General features: G+C 36.3%; 1 protein-coding gene across 6 annotated transcripts in view; it reads right to left on the bottom strand.

The window, feature by feature from the left end:
* PTPRK (protein tyrosine phosphatase receptor type K) overlaps positions 1-22,667 on the bottom strand; it is a 561,746-nt gene that overhangs the window by 253,541 nt on the left and 285,538 nt on the right. For all 6 annotated transcript variants that reach the window (XM_039256923.1, XM_039256925.1, XM_039256926.1 and 3 more), the window contains exons 4-6: positions 21,792-21,873; positions 19,342-19,457; positions 848-1,022 (exon numbers count right to left, since the gene is read on the bottom strand). In XM_039256923.1, coding sequence (XP_039112854.1) covers positions 848-1,022; positions 19,342-19,457; positions 21,792-21,873 — 373 coding nt within the window. The remainder of the gene's footprint in view (positions 1-847; positions 1,023-19,341; positions 19,458-21,791; positions 21,874-22,667) is intronic.

The following is a 22,667-nucleotide window of genomic DNA, read 5'->3' as shown; positions in this document are numbered from 1 at the left end:
GAGGTCTTCCAGGTCACTCTAACTAAAATATTAATCTCCATTATTTTGAGTGTTTGTTTTTCTTCATAACATGTACCATAACTTGATGCTACATCTTCAGTATTTTTCTATATAGTATACCTAACATACTCAGTGTTGAACTCCACACGGTCAGGGACTTTATATTTTATTTACAGTTTTATCTGCACAACCTGGAACAATGCATGGAATATATCAGGGACCCAGTACATTCTGAACGAATTTAATACACATCATGCACTTATACTTGTTTCTCCAGTATTCACTGTAGATATGTACTGATATGTCATTTCCCTTGCAATTCCTCTAATAACTTTAGTATCCAAGAATATTAAGGAGGACCTCTTAGCAAATCTAACTTCCTAAGATTCTCTAGGGGGCCAGAACTGGTGAATATTTACCAGTGGGTATTGACACTGTTAAAATTTACAGGTCCACGTGGGGACTGGAACTTCACCTAGAACTCATGGCCACAATGCTTTGTGGTATCTGTGAAAGAACAAAATCTGTGCAACTATTTTAAGCAGGAAAAGGACATCTAAAATGAAAATGCAAACTGGATGGTGACAGTATGGAATAAAGTGTTTTATATGGTTAGCCTTATGAGAGCTTTTAAAAAAAGGTTCCTTTCTACAGAAAACACTGGTTAAAACTGTGTGCAACAAAGTTACAACAGCCTTAATTTACATTCAGACATTAGCAAATTTTTATATAACTTTTTGGTGATTTGACACAAGGAGCACCAGGTTTAAAAATCAATCAAAATCTCTGCAAGTTTGCTTTTGTTCTAACAAAGCCAAGCTGTTTCAGGAAGTGAAAGCAACTTTACCTCTTACGATAAGTTGAGCGAAATTGGACACACCAGAGCCTCGTTCTGACTGAGTTACACAGCGATACAAATCCTGGTCAGTTTTTGTCACTTCCTGCAATCTAAAGGAAGCAGCAAATCTTCTGTGATTGATGTTCTTCGTCTGGGCTACTGGTATATCTTCTCCATTCCGTCTCTGCAAGCAGAAACCAAGCTTTAAAAACAGGTTCTTAACATTTCCATAAATCTAAAGCATCTTAGCCACTGGTATCTGTGATAAATTATTCTTGTTCCTACATTAGGAGGAAAAGGTCTATGTAGCACCACAAATTTTTACCATTATAATCCAATCCAAAACAACAACAACAACAACATGGAAATAAATATTGGTATCTTATATTGATATCCTTTAGGAGTATAGCACTGACATTATAGATTACTATTATTTTCCATAAAATTGTAACTAGTTCAGAGATATGAATGAACAGAATAGATAATAGCTCCATGGCATATAATTCACTGCTCTCTTTTTTTGGATGAGCTCAATGGAAGCTGCCTTTAGCCCTATAGTATACTGCATGTGCTATAATAGGTGTGTCCCCATGAGAAGATCAAGACCATGACCAATGCATCTTAGTATTCTAAAAGTGTAGCATATAATCAACAACAGAATGACAATAAAATGCTGAAGAATAATTGAGAGTCAAACCAAAATCTGTACTCTTTGCAAACTTTATCTCGTTGGCATTAATGACAGCCCATTTATACCGTTTAAGAGAAGTAATCAAAAGAACCTAACTGCTAATAGCATATCTGTCAACTTTCAAAATGAAATACTGAAAAGCATATTTATGATATCAGGGTGCCTCACACAAGACCAGGAAGTGTAAACTATAAAAGAAATGGTTGAAAATTCAACTATAATAAAATTTATAACTTCTATATGTTGAAAGACATCATAAATAAAGTGGGAAAAAAACAAGCCGCAAACTGTGATAAGATATTTGTCATGGAAATAATCCATCAAATGATAAATAGCCAGGTTATGTAAAGATCTTCCACAGTTCAATAAGAAAAAAGACAAACAACCCTATCAAAAAATGGACAGGCTATAAAAAGAGAAAATGTGTATGTCTTATACCCATGAAAAGAGATCCTCAACCTAAATTCTAAAATATCTATATGTACAAGATAGCACAAAGGGCAAAGAAAAGCTATAACTATGAGAAAGAATGGGTCATGATCCTTACCTTCATTTGTTGTTGGTCAAATGCTAAGTATCCCTGGTATGCTTTCATACTACTTAAAACATCATTTCATACTACTTGATATAGGAAACAAAGCTCCTAAAATTACTAGTGGAAATGTAAAATGATAGTCATTTTATTGGATAATATGTTACCAACTTGTTCATTTGAAGATGTGTATATACCTTACCACTCAGCAATGCCTCGTCTGCATTTCTACATCTGAATCATTTTGCATATCACTGATGTCACAAAGTTGAACTCAGAATTGTTTCAATATGGGGATACTTCAACATGGGAAAGGTCCAAATTTTCCTATCCTTTCAGTAAAACACAGTGTAGAAGTTTAACTAAGCAAACTCGGACCAGCAGTGTCCTGGTAAAATGCTAAACAGCTAGTTCTTGACCAAAATGATAAAATGTTGATTTGTATTGTGTCTCAATTTCTGTGGTGTAAACACAGGAGTGTTTATGGTCACTTTGAAATTAGCAATGAAATGTCAATCGACTCTTAAAATTACTGAAAAATTAGCAATTGGCAATCACAACCAGCTCCCTTATTCCACTGACTTGAGATACCTGTATACATGTTTAAATCTCAAAAAAAATTTTTTCTTCACAATAATTAATTAAATGAAATGAAAATGCAAAATGTCAGCTTCTTTTAAATTTAGTGGTGGATACATTAGTGGTCATCTTACTGTTTTCTATAATTTTTATAATTGGAATACTTTGTAGTTTTTTAAGGAGTAAATAGTAAAAGGATCATTTTAATACTTTAGTAATCCCCTCCCCCCCCTTTTTTTTTTGAGAGAAAGACCCACCTATTCCATGATTTTTGCACCAACATTTCTGATTATTCCCCTGGATAATAATGAAGAGAAAATGCTCCTATATTCAGAAGCCCTAAGGTATATATCCATAAATCAAGTCTAAATTCTCATTCTCTACAAACCACAAAAACAAAAATCTATTACATATGCAAATCTCAGGCTGCTTTTTTCAATTATCACATTACTTGATATGACCTTTCTAACTAGAAGGTGTCCTGTGCTTAGCACTCTTTCTACCTGCACACAACTCTCACCCTTCTTCCTCTAACTTATCCCTCCAGTACTGCCCTCAACCTTACACCATCTTCTTCTCTGCCATTTATACTTCTCAGTTCTTCTGCAAGACCAGCCAATTCCTGTGGCCAGTCTGCCTTCTGAATTATCTTGTGCAGGCACACACACCCCCATGTCTCTTACTGTCATGGCTTTCAAAAGTCCATCTTCCCTTGTGAAGAGATTTTAAGTCCTTGTAATGTTTCCTTCTCAATAATCATTATTTCATCTTTTCATCTTAATTACCATTCATCTCAGGATATCCCTTTCCTCCAAACTTTTCTCAAAGGGGGACATGTTTTCTCCTACAGCCTTACTCTCCTTCAGGGAAGGCCAACATTATCCAGTTCCTCCCTTACAGACCACTCTTCCATGATCCTATTCATCAACCTCTCAATTTCTGGAATTCCCAGCATGCCCATGTATCATTCCCATCACAGTTACCTGTACCAGGCAAAACTGTCCTCTCAACTGTAGTCCTGTGAGTATTCTCAGCGATCCTAAAACTCACCTGGGTCTCAGTGATGCCCAATAGCCTCTCTTACTACCTTAAAACATCCACGTTCCGTGGTTTGACAGCTTCCCCTAGAACCATAGCCGACCATGTGTTCCTCCCATTCCTTCAATCGTCTGCATTTTTAATGTGACCTCACTTGACCCTTTACTTTACAACCAGCCTTAAAAGTCTCAAATTGAATCTCTTCTAATATATGGCCCCCCCACCTCTCTCTCTCTCTCTCTCTCTATATATATATATATACTCTTTTACCTTTTTGTATACTAAAATCATCCTAAAGGTAGGGCTTTAACTCACATATATATTTTTTCTTCTATGCCATCAAATATATTATTTAATGGAGATTAAGTTCTTGGTTAAAATGAATTAAATTGATGTTTTTAGAGACAAGAATCATGTAAAACCTTACATATTATAACCAAAATATATTAAACATTGATTTAAATTAATGATAAAGGGAAGTTACATAAATACAGAACCTCAAAGACATCTAGAGATCAGTTATGCCAAACTATTTCTGAACAATACCTCAACTTAGATAGGGTGCCTGGGCGGCTCAGTCAATTAAGCATCTGACTTCCACTCAGGTCACGATCTCCCAGTTCATGGGTTCCAGCCCCACATCGGGCTGTGTGCTGACAGCTCAAAGCCTGAAGCCTGCTTCATTCTCTGTGTCTCCCTTTCTCTCTGCCCCTCCCCTGCTCACACTCTGTGTGTGTGTCTCTCTCTCTCTCAAAAATAAACAATAAAACAAAACAAAAAGAAAAAAATCCCTCAACTTAGAGACACTGATGGCTCTGCTTCAGGGGATCCAGGAGTAAGCAAAGCTGATTACATTAGTTTCTCTTTGTGTTTATTAATATACTTACATAACTACAAAATACATATGCTTATATAGGATATATATTATTTATACAATTAATGAGTTCAGTAGGTATACATTCTATTTACTCTTAAAATAGCAACAACCATGCATCATACCATTACACGGCTTTTCTCCAATAATCATTTAATAAATGCCTCCATGTTCCTGATGTTATGTATGTTACTATCTTGGTTCTGTCCCTGCTAGCTCAAAAAACCTATGTGACAATTATTTCCATTTAATGATCATAAAATTGGGATTCAGAAAGATTAGAAATGTTATATGGGGCCTGTTATTAGCAGGGTTAAACCTGAAAACCAGGTTTGATGACACAAAATCCAGAAGTATTTCCTCTAAACTAAACCAAAGCAGTTTTTTTCGTTTATATTACAGGTCCAGTCCAATGAATGGATTATTTGTTGTAAATCCTTGATCAATGCATTGTACCATGAGAAATGTAACCTATACTAGACATTGCGTTATTTACTCAGGTTCCAGTAATGCATTACAGTTAAAAGTAGCAATTGATGACATGTACATTTCAGAAGTCAAAAATAATGATAACTTTTCTTTTATAATCCAAAATAATAGGTCTTTGCCCGACTACAAGCTATCAATTTAGCAGGGTGGGTTGCGCCATGAAGGAAGAAGTAAGAAGTAATGTTAAATCTCTTTCTTATGCAGCAATGTTTGCATATAGTGTGCTGCTTTTATATTCTTCAGTTCCAGGCTCTTTATCCTGCTTTGAGTTTTTTATGCGATTTCACCTTGTAAATATCCCCGACTCTACTGAGAAATGAACCACAAAATTATATGAGCCAAAGATTATAAGCTCACACTTTGCCTTTTTCTCTCCCCCACTCCTCTTATCCTGGTCATGCCTTCTTAAATTTGCTGTGTGTCCAGTACAAGTTGCTGAGACCTGTCACTTACCAAATAACCCTAAGCATTAGAGTCCCTGGGTATTATTACTTCTCTATTTAACTTAATATGCTTCATCATGCAGGCCATATGCAGTGTTTGACAAGTTAATTTTGTGCCTTGAAGTGGTATACTGATAATATTGGTTAATTCTCAACAACTATAATAGCCAGGTTACTTTTTAATGTTTATCTATTTTGAGAAGTGGGAGGGCAGAGAGAGAGAGAGAGAGAGAGAGAAGAGAGAGAGAATTCTAAGCAGGTTCCACACTGTCAGTACAGAGCCGGACACTGAGCTCGATCTCACAAACTATGAGATCATGACCTACGCTGAAATTAAGTGTTGGCTGCTTAACCAACTGAGCCTCACTCACCAGCACCCCTATGATAGCCATGTTACTAATCAAACTTCTTGCTATTCAAAATGTGATCTATAGACTAGTAGCATCAGAATCACCTGTCAGATTGTTAGAAATGCTAAGCCTAAGATCACTCTAGACCTACTGAATTAAAATCTGCATTTTTATAAGATCCCTGGGTTATGAATCAAGATATTACACCTTAAGACATACTGGTAGAAAACAAACATGGGGGCCCTATTCCTATTAATAATGAAAGATCTAAAAATGGCTGTGTACCCTGATTCTGGCCAATGAGATGCACCAGAAACAGGCCAATTCACTTCCAAAAAGGTTTTCATACTTCTAGAGAAGACACAGTGGGTCCTCTTTTCTTATTCTCCACATTATGCCTCAAACTAGAAGAGCAGACTTGCCCATGTGAGAGAACCCAACATGAGGGTAAGGCTGACACATGGAGGATGGCACATCAAGGAGAAAAACAGAATCAGGTTCTTGATCAAGTGCCTGACATGGTATCAACAACTCGTAGAGCCCCCCTCTTTCTGGACTTCCTGTTAAGGGACATAACATATACACTTGGTTTCACATTACTTTCAGCTTCAACTCGTAAAAGTTAGTATGGTACAGTTAAAATATTATACAGTTTGTCTCAGCTTTTCTTTTCAAAACTTGGGGAATAAAATTAACCCAGTTTACGTTTAAATTAAATAATGTGTCTCTTAAACTACTTGAGGGATTATTTCATTCTGTTGATTAGAAGAAAATATTAGACTACATTTATCATTTTACTTATTTTACAATGCCTTTCTTGGGCACATGATGATATACGATCCTTCCATCTCTTAGAGTTGGAGAAACTATTAAGAGACTATCTCCCTACAATTGGTATTTAGGTTCCTGTTGAATACATTAAGAAGACTGCATATGATTTGTCAGTATGGGCTCTTTTGTCCAAAACCAATCTCAAAGGAAATTTGCACAATGTAATTAAGAAAGGTTGAAGTGAATCATAAAAATCCAGCCACATTAATTCCAAGGACCTGGGGGTTCCTTACCAGTCTTGTCTATTATTATTATGATTATTATTACTATTATTATTATTATTATTGAACAACTTAACCATGAATTTTAGAAACATGAAAGGTTTTTATTACAAAATGAAAGGTTTGGAAGTCTAAACATTTCTAAAATCAGAATCATGTTACTATCTTGAGAAAAGCACTCACTTATACCCACTAGGAATTATTATATTTATTTCAATAGATTAAGCATTTAATAAGAACATAGTATTCTAGGAAAATTACACTAACATGAAAATACTCAGTTCACCAAAGTTTTACTCTTTGGCAGTGAAAGGACTGAACAAGGTAAATGACACTGGACACAGACAAAAGAGGGAGGGAGTAAATATAATTCTGATAAAAAGCAGGGTAAAATGTGCTGGGGGTAACAAATTACTAGAATCAATCATTAACCAAAGTGTAATAAAATACAGATTTAGTTTATTAAACAAGAAAATAAAAATTTTAATCTACAAAGCATAGGTTATCTTTGCAGCAATGAGAGAAGGTGACCAATATGAGGAACCACAGAACGGGGAAGGAGTGAGGAGACTGAACCATGCCTGGTGGAGGATGATCCTCAAGGTCAAGTCCCAAAACAACCATTGGTTAGCTCCACAATTTCCCATTACTTCTCATATCTCTACCTTTGTAACTAAAAACAGGGGTATCTATTTATACCTGCTATTCAACACAGATGCTGAGAGTGTTAATGAAATAATTGTGCAAAAGTTCTAACTTTGAATTCTGACAATAGCAATATTATGAACATAATAATCAAAACAATACCTAAGAGAATAACACATTTAATAACTGTGATGGTCTTTTGATATGTCCGCTTGTTTAGGCTACAGTCCCAAGTTATTCAATCAAACACTAACTGAGGTGTCCCTGTGAATTGAAGATGGAATTTGTAGATGGAATTGAAGTCAACAACCCATTGAGTAAGGGAGATTATCCTAGATAATTTGGGCAGACTTGATTAAATTAGTTGAAATGTTTTAAAAGCAGAGCTGAGGTTTCCCTGAAGTAAAAGAAATTCCACCTGTAAATACCAACTCTAGTTTCTGCCTGTAGCATGCTCCCGCCTGCCCTTCCCAAAGGTTTGACCAACAGACTTCTGACTTGCCTAGCCAACCCCGTAGTCACACAAACCAATTCCCTATAATAAAACTTTTTAGGATTAAAAAAAGAAAAAGCGTGTATGTGTATACACATATACATGTGCTTTTCATGTATGAACACTGATCATCTGTATCAGATGATTTTGTAACCAGAAATGCTTCTGGAAAAACAGATTTTTAAGGATGAGTTTTCTGATTTGGCTTGGTTCTGGTTTTCACCTCTAAATCTGATTAGAGTTAGAGGCATTAATAACTCTACTGATGAAGATTAGTTGGCCATATGTTTGTGTGTCCATTTCTGGGTTCTCTATTCTGTTCCATTGTTCTGAGTGTCTGTTTTTGTGCCAGTACCATACTGTCTTGATGATTACAGTTTTGTAATAAATTTTCAAGTTCGGGATTGTGATGCCTCCAGCTTTGGTTTTCTTTTTCAGGATTGCTTTGGCTATTCAGGATCTTTTCTGCTTCCAGACAAATTTTAGGATGGTGATTAAAAACACAGTTACCTGTAGAACTAAGTAAATAAGGGATTTAGGAGAGACAGTATAACATGTTCTTGTTATATGCTAACAACAGAGATATGTTACAAATATTCAAAATGCCATCGGATTTTTATAAAATGAGTAATTGTGGAATATTCTCATTCTGTCTTCTCCTGTGTCACTGAGAACAGAGAATATTAGCATGGAAAAAAAAAAAAAAAAAGCTGTACCTGACAAACTGTAATAGAGACAACAGTAAGTGAAAATCTTTAGGCTTGGATTTGAATATCCATAAGACTCACAGGTATTTTGTCTCTAAATACATATTTTCCCTTAGTTCTGTTTACTGAAAAAGTCTAACAAAATGACTATCTTCCAGCATCCACATCATGGTCCTGAAATTCAATCTCTCACTAAACCAAACCAGGATATTGAGTCTGGAGAAGAAAATGTACAGGATCACAAGGGAGTATCTCACAATATCAGACAGCAGAAAGCTACTAAAAACTGGTGAAGTCATATCAGAAGGATTCTGGGGTCAACTTGAAGAGGTTCTCACTAGCCAAAGATGGGATACTTTGAGTTTTAATAGTAATAATTACAATTAACTGAAATCAAATAGGTAAATCTATGAGTTCATAATAACAAAAAAAAAAACCCAGAAGAATCTGTCACCTTCAGAGAATGATAAGGAATCAATTCACTATATTGAAAACCAATAACTAAAGCAAAGATTTGAGCATTTATCATCCCTTTCCTTAATGAACTATGTCACGGGGAAGCAAAAGGTAGATGAGAAAGATCTCTTCATATGAACTAATACAAAATAAATAATAGTATTAGAAGATGAGATTTATAGCCTTTAGGAATGAATATAGACATTAAGCATAGATGGCTATGAAGATTTAAAAAAGAGAGAGAGGAAGAGATTTTGTACCTCCTATAATAATATGAAGCACAACCTCTACCGTTGCCAAAGGATCAAACTTGCCTCTGAATCTGGCTGCCAATTTACAAAACAATTCAAAAGAACATGCTGAACTGAAAAGGACATTTCTATGCAATCAGTAAAATGCAGACAACGTGAAACTACAAGTCAAATGGCCTGAGTACCTCAATAGATAAACTGTGAAGAAAAGGGGACAAACCCACAGATTAAAAGAGACTTTAAAGAATTTACTTTAAAAATTAGAGGAGACTAATCTAGAGTGTCTAAGAACATATACAGAATGTATATAGAAGTGGAAAAAAAACTATGAAAAAACATATGTGGGGTGAAGGTAATGAAAACCATTACTCATAGAGGTGAGGAGCTGGCTCAGCTGTGGCTGGGATTGAGCCTTGTAAGGAACCATGGGATGGCTGGCAACGTGCCTGTCTTGTCCTGTGTGGTGGGTACTTACAAAATCTCATTCAGTCATAGTTTTTATTTTTATGCGGTTTTCTATGTTTTATTTTACAAGAAAATGACTTTATAAATACTAGGTCTTTATATCAGATGGCTTTTCGTAAAGAAGAAACCCAGCCTGTTACCAGAGCTTTTGTGCTGTAATACTGATCACAAGAAGTCAGTGAACAGTTGTAAAGTGCTTGATGTGACATACTTAGAAAATACTCTGAAAGGGCAACTTTAGGAACAACAGAAGAGTGTATTATTCTTGCACAGAAAAGGCAGTAAATTGTTATTTATAGATATCGATAAGAAGAAATCCTTGAGCTTCTATGACTGTCGAGCTTTTATAGGCATGCTCCAGGGATAGATAAGAAAGATAGAGTACATTCCACACATTATTCATTTATAATCAATTATGTAATCTGTAGACAACAAACTCGAGAGTTTATAAATTATTAAAGAAGGAAAAGAATGTACTATATCTTCACTAGATTGAACTCTTTAGGGGAGGAAGCCACATAAAGCCAACCAAAATATCCTCAGGGATATTTAACATACCTAAAAATTACATATGATGAAATGTTCTGGTGCTCACCATTTACATACATACACACCCAAAATGCCAAAGATAAAAGATAAATTATAAATTTAGCTCAGGGATAATCCATGCTACATGGTCAGTGATTTTACTTCAAGACCAATAACCATAATTCTTTGTATGAAGCCATGAAGGAAGACTAGAATGCCCTGAACTTAAAAAAACCAATGTGCTGAGGAAAAGCAGACTTACCAGAGTGATAGCGTAGCTACCAAATGGTCCATGGTCTCTTAAGTGTAATGGAAATAATTATAAATCAGCATATATACAAAAAAAATGTTACTGCTTAAACTAAGAATAAAAGGAAACAATGAGAATTAAATAGCAGCTTAGTGTTTGTCAGTTTATAAAAAATAGAGGGACACACAACAGACATGATTAACACTCTTCTCAAACATTACTCCTGCTCTGTGAGCCATGAGGTACAGAAGATGCCAAGGCTGAAAACACCAACAGTCTTCCGTGGCTCCCAGGACCACCCAGAGGCTTAATTTGGTGGCAAGTTTCAAACTGTCTTCACAAACCTTTATTAAAGCTAAAGAGAGCCAAAAGGAATGAGAATGTCTCCTCACCTTCTACTCCTATTGAGGATAACATATATGCAATTATGAAGGTAGAAAGAAAAACAGTAAACAAATGGGTCTAATAGACAAATCAGTTCCAAGACAGAAAATGGAAAACAAACTCACTGGCTTTAAAAAATTAACTTTTGAGGAAATTTAGAAAGCTTTATCAATCATTTCACCCACAGCCTCCCCAATTCCGTCAATTGGCACAATTCAAAACTACTGTCTTGTTTCATCTGTCCCTCGCCTTCTCCACTCAACTGCACTGGCTTTGTCCAATCCCGGACCCTGGAGAGTTGATATCTGCACTGCTAACAGTGACTTCTTCCTGGCTTATGTCTTCATCATGGCCTAGTCCCAACCCTGTCAAAAGCTATATTTACCTCATCTTTCTTCTGAGGTTTCTATCTTACCCCCACACACACCCTAATCTGCAGTGATAACCATGCTCACTCCAACTTTGCTATTCAAGTCCTCTATGTCCTACAAAGACTCAATCAAACCTTCCTTAATGATCTCACCAAACATTCCAGTCTAGGTAGTTCTCTCTCAACTCTGAAATAGTATCATGCATAGATTCTATACAGTCTTTTCTTATTCAGTTTCAAAGACATTTCTCCAGGCTGAAAGGATCTTAGAAAGTATTCAACTTCATGCTTAAATGTCCTCTACAGCATTAGCAAGTGCTTATCCAGATTATGCTTGGATACTTCCACTAATTGTAGTTTTACTACCTCCTGGAATAGCTCATTCTAGGTTTCAACAGCCCTACAATTACAAAGTTCTCCCTTATAATCAGTTTATATCTCTCACCATGTAACTTCAAACTCTTAGTTAGCATTGTACTTTAGTACCTATACAGAACCCATTAAATCCCTCTTGAATAGTTCTAATAATCTAAGATTTTTAAGAAGTTTGTTTCTCTAGTCTCCCACGACTCTCAAGATATTTATACCATGTCCCTTTAGCCATTCTGACATCACTTCTTCAACTTTATTCACTGTCCTAGTAATTGTATACTACCTTTTGTTAGTCTAATATTTTAGATGTGTGTCAGCTAGTCTTAAAGCCAATGACCTAGACAATGTGAGGACTTCCAGCAAGTTCAGACGGTAAGGCAATTTTCACTATACCTCATCCTTTTTATTTATTTTTCTTTTCTTTCCATGGTACTCAATGTAAGCTGGTCACAAATTACATGTTTAGTCAATTAGGCTTTGAAATATTCCTCTCAAATGATTTTTCAGTGAATTGACCACCATAAACTCCATCTTTCTAGGCATGGACCAATTCCTTCCAAGAATTTCCCTTCATTATAATAAATCCAAAATTACCAGACTTTTTTCCTCAGAAAGAAATAGTATCAGGGATAGTAAAATCTCTTGTGGAAATGAAATATGCTACAAACATCCAGGCATAAGCATGGAAAAATACCACAGCATGGGAGGCAGCAGAGGGAGCTCTGTGAACAATGACTGTGTGGCTTTGAAATTGTGTAATGATATGTTTCATCAGCTGAAATTTTATACTTTCAAATTAAGTCATTTTTTAAAAAACTCATGCTTCTGATTTCCATTGTGTGCATGATGATATTCACGTGCAGTATAGGAGTAAGACCATGGCATTTCCCTGGACAGACAAAACACTATGTGTCCAGAAGTTTCAGACCAGCCATTTTCATTGATTCTCAGCTGACAATAATTGGTACTATAAGAGGCCAGCCTCTCTCTGGCTTTTTTTTTATTTATTTTTGTTTGTTTGTTTGTTTGTTTCTTTAAGAACAATTTGCATCTCGTTTTACTAATTTTACTCTCCAGTTAGGACTCTCAATTCATTGCTTGAATTATCTATTGCTCCATAAGGAATGACATTTCCTTTGGCTGAGAAACCAGCTGTATCATACTACATTCGCGGCGACGAATCTCACCAAGTGCAAAGTGATGGCTGACTTTCCTGCTTTGGCAGGCCCACCGAAGGGGCACAGTGCCAGTACCTGCGGCAATTACTGACAGACTGGCCCAATTGCCACAGCTTTGATGGCAATCTGCATAGGATTATCAGTCACACATCAAACAGTCTCATTTCAATTCACCAAAACAAATGGTGTCACCAAATCTACCCACACAATTCTCTACTTTCAGTCACTCCACTGTTGAATTTCTCTGTCCAATCCAATGAAGCATGCCCGCCAAGCTCTGTAATGATGGATGGAGTCATTAGCATTTTAGTTTCTACACTGAACCTGAGGCCAAAGCATATGGTCAGACAGATGTTCCAGCAGCGGGCTCTATTTGATTTGCCATGTAGGTGTCCACTGATACCGGACCTTCTGAGAAGAATACTAAGTCATAGGTTATAGTCTAACCCTGTTCCAGTTCTTTTACATCCTCAGAATGTAAAACATGTTCTGAAGACAGGACATGCTTTATTCCATATTTCAGCATAGACTAATGATTAAGAATGACTCCTGAATCTAATCAAATAACTTCAAATGGACAAGGTGAACAAAAATGCAAGTTAATGTTTGCAGGCTCTTGCCACCTATGGCTTGATTAGTACTGCCAGGACTTAGGTTATTTGATAAGATGTATCACATGCTTTTCCTCATTCATGGTTTATTGAGGTATTGAGGACGGTTCTTAACATCTAACAAATGTATGTGCACCCACAGACTGAACACACCAATAAATAAATACGACATTAACATTACCTCAGAAATCTTCCCCCTGGCCACATCCAGTCCACCCTCATCCCCCACAGTCAAATACTCTTCTGATTTCTATCACCATAAACTAGTTTTGTTTCTTCTGGAACTCTACATAAACGTTATTGCACAGTTTGCACTCATTTCTGTCTGTCCCCTTTCTGAAAACATAATATTGCTGACATTTATCCATACTAGTGCATGTAACAGTAACTCATTGTTTGTTTCTGCTGAGTAACATTCCATTGCTTGAATGAACCACACAGTGTTTATCCATTCCCCTGCTAATGGACATTGGGGTTCTTTACTATTATTGGTTATTAAGAATAAAGCTGTTATAAACATTCTTATATGAGTCAATTTGTGAACACATGCCTTTATTTATCTTATATAAATACTTAGAAGTGGAACTGGTGTATCACATGTTAGCTTTTTACAAAAATATTCACTTGCTGCCACGATTCCTTTACTATTCGTATCAGTCAGCACTGCAATGAAAGGACGGGACTAAAATCTTTAACCTACAAAAATGTAAGTTAATTTTTCTCTTTCCTATAAGAAAATTATCTGACACTTCTCAAAAACATAAGTAGTTATTCTTATTATCTTATGGCAGCATAAAATTCTACATTAAAATTTCATTACTGATCTTATTTCCTATAACCAATGCTTTACCATAAGCCTTAAGTTATGATCCACAAATTTTCTACCACTGGGGATTCCTTGAAAACACAAAATAGCATAGTTCTAAAATTTGTTGGAAGCACTGAAAAAACATCTGTTCTTGGGGGGAAAAATTCCAACTTGTAACCTGACAACAAATGTTGTGCTTATATCTAGAATGCATGCTACTTCATTGAGTTTTATGATCGAAAAGAAATTTGGAAATTCTCTACAAGCGACTAAAGTCTTTGTACTGAAGTCCCTTTTCCAACATAAATGAACTTCATAACACACTATTTTAAGCTATGGCCCAGAAAACCTCATAATTTTACCATACCAGTAGCCTGTTGACACTAAATAGACTTCTAAAAACAGTCATCCATATTGTTTTATGTATCAGTAGTTCACTGAGCTTGTACAAGGAAGTTACTTTGGGTAATGTATTTTGTCATTGTTTTCTAAATGTCTAGAGTAAATGACCTATTTCTAAGACCCTGTAATTATATAATCCAAGAACTTATAGGAAAGAACACTACCTAAAGATACATCTAGGACCACTATGAAATGCCTTATGAATTATCTTACATTAGCTCAGCTAACTCAGGTGCTTGCTTTTATGTGCTCTGTTTTTTAATTTACCTAATTTGTGTGTCATTTTAAACAATAAAAATGATTGACGTATCAATTGTAAGCTAATGACAATACACAAGTGAGAGATTTATTTTTAAATGCATTTCCACACATAAATTATTTTAAATGTCATGTGCTATCAGGCATTATGTTTAAAGCAGTGTTTTGTTTGTGTATGGTTAAAGCAGAAAGTTGACTGCTTTTCTATTTTTGGGAGTGTTTTTTTACCCCATATGTAAACATTTACCAATTAAAGCTTAATACCGTTTAACGTAAGTGACTTGGAAAACATAAAAATCGGTCACCATTTTTTAATTACAATTACCATCACAAACATAACAGCTACTCTGTTATTCCATTACTTTTGTGACAGGATGCAATGACCTTTCTTTTTTAGTTGCTTTCTATTGGTTCTCTGTATTGTCAGCAGATATGTTAAGCAGTTGTGCTCATAATGATGCCTAACTTAAGGGACCATTTTTACCCATACACAACTAATAACAAACAATTTCACATTCTTCCACCAAACAAAAAAAGTAATGAAGGCTTGTCTCAGGCCATCAAAAAAAAAAAAAAAAAAAAAAAAAGTAAAGATCTAGTATAGCATTTTATGGCTGGAAAGGACCTTAGTTTCTATCCACATCTCCTTTTACAGATAAGGAACTTGAAGCCCAGAATAATTCAATGAATTCTCTACACCCACACAATTAACTGGGTTGGAAGGGCTAAAGTGTTTGAATTAAGGTTCAAATTAAGAGTTGGGCCCCTTTTCTGGAAGTTGTTCTGCATCAAGGAAACACGACTTGACATTTATTTGTATGGGGTTGGCTTACAGATTCCTTATAGAGTCAAGATTCTTTCTGTTCTGTTACATTTCTGCTCCTTTAAGCAAAATATGAATTTTTTTAAATGTTTATTTATTACTGAGAGAGAAAGAGACAGAGTGTGAGCAGGGGAGGGGCAGAGAGGGAGAGGGAGACACAGAATCTGAAGGAGGCTCCAGATTCTGAGCTGTCAGAACAAAGCCCGACCTGGGGCTTGAACTCACAAATGGTGAGATCATGATCTGAGCCAAAGTCTGACTCTGACCAACTGAGTCACCCATGTGCCCTGAAATATGAATTTTTTTAAGTTACTGGCAACATTCTCATTGACTCACCATATATTTATATATAATTTGTCTAATTATTCAGAATAATAACTATTATTCTAATTATTCTAATTAATGTGAAAACATCCCTTGACTCACGAATTGGTAGTTTTCAATGCTTCTTAAATGTGAGGAACAATGATTTACAACAACAACTTAAGGTAATTCAAGTGGTGTTACTGAAAAAGTAGAAAACCTTTTTAAAAGAGTAAGGTAGGGGCACCTGGGTGTGGCTCAGTCATTAAGCGTTCGACTTCGGCTCAGGTCATGATTTCACAGTTTGTGAGTTCGAGCCCTGCGTCAGGCTCTGTGCTGACAGCTCAGAGCCTGGAGCCTGCTTCAGATTCTGTGTCTCCCTCTCTCTCTCTCTGTCCCTTTCTCACTTGCGTTCTACCTTTCTATGTCTCTCAAATATAAATAAACTTTAAAACATTTTTTAAAAAATAAAAGAATAAGGTAAATATGTACACTGCTCAGAACTGGGTAATCTCAGTATCAAAACAGAAGAGAAATACACAAATTCATCTTAAGACATGTAAAGAGAAGTGGAGAAAAAGAAAGTAGAATAGAGGTCTCACAGAATATTTTTATCTCACATCTTTCTTTATAAAATGGCAGGAGGAATATTTTTTTACAACCGTAATGAAATGGGCCAATCTAGGAGGTAGGAAGCAAACAATAAGTGAGCAGTGTTTTGACTGCAACCCACTCAGACCAGCAGAGCCAGAAAGTCTTCGTTGCCACGGGGCAGCTGGTGTCTGAGCACACAAAACCCTTTCATTTCAATGTCACATTAAATCCTGGGGCATAAACCCGGGGGCAGACTGCAGAGTCTGGTTCTCCAAGACAAGACTATATGGATCACAACAAAAGTCAAATGCCAACTAATGTTTCCACCTAAATGAAGGAAAACAGCAAACGAATTAGAAAAAATGTCTAGAAACATTTTTTAAATTAATTACTTAGGCTGAGAGAAAGAGGAATTCTGACTCGATGTTCAGCTGATAAAACAGGCTGCACATTATACAATACTCTCTCTAGAAAAAATTATCTTATATTTCAATACCTATAAGGGAAATTAGCATAATCACAGGGGGAAAAAGTAGGGGCTTCATTTCCTTTACACATATTTAGGATGATATCCTGATATCAGCAAATCAAGTGAATTATAAAAGTAGTAATAATTAGATTTAGATGAGTACATCTGTTTAACATCCAAGTGTATGTGAGAATTTGATGAAATAACTAACGTATAACATCTAGTACAATATGATACCAGATATGATTTCAATATTCATTTATTATATCATGACCCCACCCTCCTTCAACTTAATGATTATCCTCAGTGTTAATTTTACTTCTCTAAAAATACGGTTAAGTATGGTAAAATAAATGCTGATGTCTATATTCGAGTCGTTCTCAGGAATTTATTCTAACTACTTAAATCTCGTCCTTCATCCTGATACAAATAGCACAAAAATAATAATAAAGGTGCTCAGAGGATATTATCACTTACATTCTAGCTTCAAATATTTAGCTCAACATCCATCTTTCTTAGGACCAGACTCCTGACTTTAGAGCTGCTCTTAGCCCTCCGTGCCCCTCCCTCCCTTCACCCCACCACTGCTCCAGGATTGACAGATATTCTCTGAAGGCAAGGCCTATTCCTTACTCTATTGTTTTCTCTCTGATTTTTTCAAAGCTCTTGCTATGTACCATTTACATTTCTCCAACATTATGCCAAATTGTAATTCATTAAATATTTACTGAGGGTTTAATATGTGCAAAGCAAACGTCTTGACTGCAGGTCTGTGATTAACCCTTATACACAAAAGTTCAGAAAAAAAATTTAATTGGCTCTCTTCCAAATTCACATTTCCAGAAGTGTTTTCAAAGTTTTCTTAAAATATTTCTAAGAAATTTATCAGAATGTGACTGTTCCAACTTAAGTACTATGCTCTTTTTATTTTTTAATATTTTATTTCTTTCTGAGAGACAGAGAGAGAGAGAGAGACAGCATGAGCAGGGGAGGGTCAAAGAGAGAGGGAGGCACAGAATCTGAAAAAGGCTCCAGGCTCTGTGCTACCTGTCAGCACTGAGCCCAACACGGGGCTCGAACCCACAAACCACGAGATCATGACCTGAGCCGAAGTCGGACGCTTATCTGACTGAGCCACCCAGGCACCCCTTAACTACTATGCTCTTATATGGATTTTTCAAAATATTAAATGAGGAAATTTTCATTTTTTTCCTACTTTGAATGGATTTAGAAAAAAATTGTTTTTACAGTTATACATAACATTAGAGAAACATTAGTTTTCACTAGAAACGAACCTCAATTCTTACTGACTATATACTGTTACATATTTATTCATATTCCAACAATGGAAATATCTGAAATGAGTCTACGGTCAATTAAATCACACCTGATATGGTTTGAAGAGTTTGGGTTTGGAGGAGACGTCTTTGGTGCATAAAGGTAATTTTATTAAAGTACAGAAATAGGATCCCTGAGCAGAAAGAGCTGCACTGGGGCTGTGATAGGTGACTGAATATATACCTTGACGTTGGGAGGGGGTTAAGGATAGTGTAAGCCTCCAAGGTAATTTGGAAACAAGGTCTCCAGGACCTTGAGGGGCTCACTATTGTCAGCTATCATTAGGAAAAGGTCATTTATTGCTGTCTAGTAAACCCTCAGCTCTGAGACCCTTCCAATGTCGACCAAGGGGCCATAAGCTTGGAGTATGATTGCCAATATATATCTTGGGGGGTAGCGATGAAGGAAGCTTCCAAAGGAATTTTTATATATTAAAGTATCCACATAGAGGTAGCCTGGGCTCTCAGAGGAATGCCACACTGCCTGTCTCAAGGACTTATAAATGGGCCACAAGTTGTAAGGAAATTTAATTTTTTTCTTCTGCCTTTGTTTCCCGCATCAAAACCTACACAAGACAACTTGTTTCAGGTTCTCCCCCATTCTCTCTCTCAATACCTCTCTTTTTCTCTCTGTCTCTGTCTCTGTCTGTCTCTCTCTCAGAGACACACAAGAATGATACCACAGATAGTACTCTTGTGATTTCTTAAACATCAAGTGTACCCATTAGCTCAGCTGCCAACTTGGCCTTACCTGCAGCCATAACTTGTTGTGCACGGCATCTCTCCCTGTAGCAATACACTGAAATGTAGCGTTCTGCCCTGCGTTGACCTCCACGTCCCCCAGACGGAGGAAATGAGGAGATTTATCTGCGAAGGCAGAAAAAAAATTTACGTTTTTCACATGAAGAAAACGCGCCATGTTATTGTTTCCCAAGAGAATAATGTGGTGAAACTTTTAACCTTTGACCAAGGCCAATATGGTATGGAAGAAAATTGAGTTTTCTCTTTGTGCTGATATACACAATCCTTCCCACAATTCTTCTTCCCCCCACTCCATCACCCTAATACTTATTGCCCCATAATTGCAAGAACACTGTTGTATCCAGAGAGAGCACTCAACAATTACTGCTGAAGGTAGGCCTTGGCATGTTGCATATGGGTGATAATAAAACAGTTACAAGTCAAATAAAGCAAAAGAGATCAAAGAGAAATAAATCAGAGCATAACAGAAAAGTATAATGAAAACATACAATGATATCTAACATACTGATGTAGACATGGCCGTTGAACTATTAATTTACAATTTAAGCAGTTAGATCTCTCTTTTTCATTTCACTTCAAAAGCTATAATTCTTTAGTACTTCAGAGAACAAGGGAATGGTTTTGTTTCTCTCAAAAGAACTTCAGTATAACTGTTGTTAAATCCACTTCCTATGCCTTCAGAGTTATAAGAAAGTTACAGAGCTATATGGAAGTTACCCAAAGACATAGCAGACCCACAAGAAGTGGTAACTTTAGTCAAAACCTACATGACTTATATGGCTGTCAAATTAGTGTCCTTTATGATTACTTTTTAGAAATGAAGACTATTCATTTTTTCCACTGAAAGTAAATATCCACAGTAAAAGTTAAGCCTCAGGGACTAAAAACAAGCCCTGAGAGGCCCAACAATCAAACTGTTGTTGTCAATTTATGTTTTTAATTGTTTACTCCTGAGAGCCTTTCTTTCGCATTTCTCTTTCAATAAGTGTAAAGGAACAGTGGATGGAAACACCATTCTCTTGTACTAATGGGCTGAAAGAATTTAGCAAACCAATTTGAACTGTAAGTGAGCTGATTTTGTTCTTCTTTTTCCTAGAATATACTACATGGAATAAATTGTTAGACCCTTGCCTGCTACCTCTTTCTTCAGCACCTCATCTTAGTATAGGCATCAAGAAATGCTGGAGCTAGAATGTGAACTAGAACCGTGGGCTCATATTGTGAACTCCAGGCCAGCAGCAGCAGCATCACCTGGGAAATTATTAGAGATGAACATTTCCAGCTCCCCCCTTCCAACAGACCTACTGCATCAGAACCAAGGAGGGGCTGCATAATCTGACACCCCCAGTAGGTGAGGCTGATGCACCAGGTGTTTACCAAGCACTCAACAGGAACATAGCCTCGGTCTCTGGCGTGGTGTCCCCCACCCCCACCCTGTGCAGAGTGCTTACAATGGTGAGAAAATTTCAACCAAGAGGATCACTGAACAGATCCTCTAGAAGTCATGGGCACTGTAAAATGCCGCTGTTGGGAGACAGAGGTAAGGTTTGAATTTATGCCAGCTGTTTTATATCTGGCTCTACTGAATGCATGTAATGACTGTCTTTCGGAAATGTGATGCACACACAAATTTAGTTACACCATCTGAAGATCAACCAATGTGTATTGAGAGACACAACAAAACTATGTATTAGTAAACTGGGTCCCTTGTTTTCTTTGCTTTCTATTATTTGTTATTTCATATGGATTAACTAGGTATTTATTACTAAAGCTTTGTCTGAAGTTTGGAATAGGTGAAGTAATTTATTCTCTTCCCTTCACTCCAACTTTCAACTGAGCATATCACATAAGTTAGTAAGGTCTCTTTTAGTTTTCTTTCCATTGAGCTCTGATTTGTCATTCTTCTTTACCTTCCTAGACTGTAATAAAACCAAAAGATGGGATGCCTGGATGGGTCAGGGGGTTGAGTGTCTGACTTATGATTTGGGCTCATGATCCCATGGTCACGGGATCATCAGGTCATGATCCCATGGTCACGGGATTGAGCCCTGCGTCGGGCTGTGTGCAGAGGATTGAGCTTGTTTGGGATTCTCAGTTTCTCTCTCTCTCTCTCTCTCTCTCTTTCCCTCCCTCATAAAAATAAATAAAACCAAAAGATGAAGCATGTACTATCTAGAATTTCATTTACATTTGCATTTGTTCTCCATAATTATATAGCTAAAGAATCCTTTCATCTGTGTAGAATTCATTACAATTCTGAAAAATATTTGATTTGAAAATTCTAGAAATGCTTCATTGTTCTTTTTAAACTGAATAGAAGGCTAGGAGTAAAAACAAAAGAGACAGATATAGCCAAGTGATGAACAGTCAACGGCCACTGCCAATATAAGACAAGTCTTGAAAGGGCATAGAAGAATACAATTCGTAATCACAACCTACCACAAGGATAACTCAGTACTTGGATGTCATCAATGGCAATATAACCACTCCTCCCTCCCGAGACTTCAGCTTCAAATATTACCTGTCAGGAAGAAACAGAAAACCTTAGCAACAATCATTTTTAAGGAATTGTCACAGTAACAGAAGAATAGCTATAGCTTCACACTTATGAAAATTAAATTTGAGTTTTACCCTATAAGAATTCAAAATGTAACTTATAATGTAACTTTTCTCAAATATTGTCCAGGTAAACAAAAAAAAATTACTGAGGTCAATTACCTAAAAAAATTATTTTAAGCAAGTGCTATTATGTGTTAGAATTCCTGAATGGGCAATATCTGGGCAGAGTGAATAAGCAGCCAAATTTTCTCATATTGATTTTCTCTGTTTGTGTTATTTATTTAAAATACATTCAGCACCTACAATGTACCAAGCAGTATGCTAACCAGTGAAATGATTTAAGCTTTTAAATGCTAAATTTTCGAAGACAGAGGCCATTTGATAGCTTAGCAGTATCCCAGGCAAAAGAAACAATATACAATGGAATAGAATAGGTCTGTGTGTTTGGAAAACCAAATGAATGTCATCTGATTGATTACAATGGTTGAAAAGGCAAGAGGTGAGATTCGAGCGCTAGTCACGAAGACCTTGAATTCCATGGGACTAAAATCAGGAGTATATCCTGTCCACAACCCCATATTAATAAATATTAAATGAAAACATTTCCATGTTCAAATATAAGTTTGTGTTATAGAGCTGTGTTGTTACAATCAATAGAAAAACTTTATGTAGCCTCTTAAAAAATAATGGGTAGTGTGACTTTTCAAGAGAAACCATATTTAGCATGCCACATTTCACTATTATATTTGACTATGG

Source organism: Hyaena hyaena, unplaced genomic scaffold (assembly GCF_003009895.1).
Source record: "Hyaena hyaena isolate Hyena2069 unplaced genomic scaffold, ASM300989v1 scaffold_596, whole genome shotgun sequence".
Lineage (NCBI taxonomy): Eukaryota > Metazoa > Chordata > Mammalia > Carnivora > Hyaenidae > Hyaena > Hyaena hyaena.
Note: the sequence above shows the minus strand (reverse complement) of the source record. Positions and strands in the feature narration are given on the sequence as shown.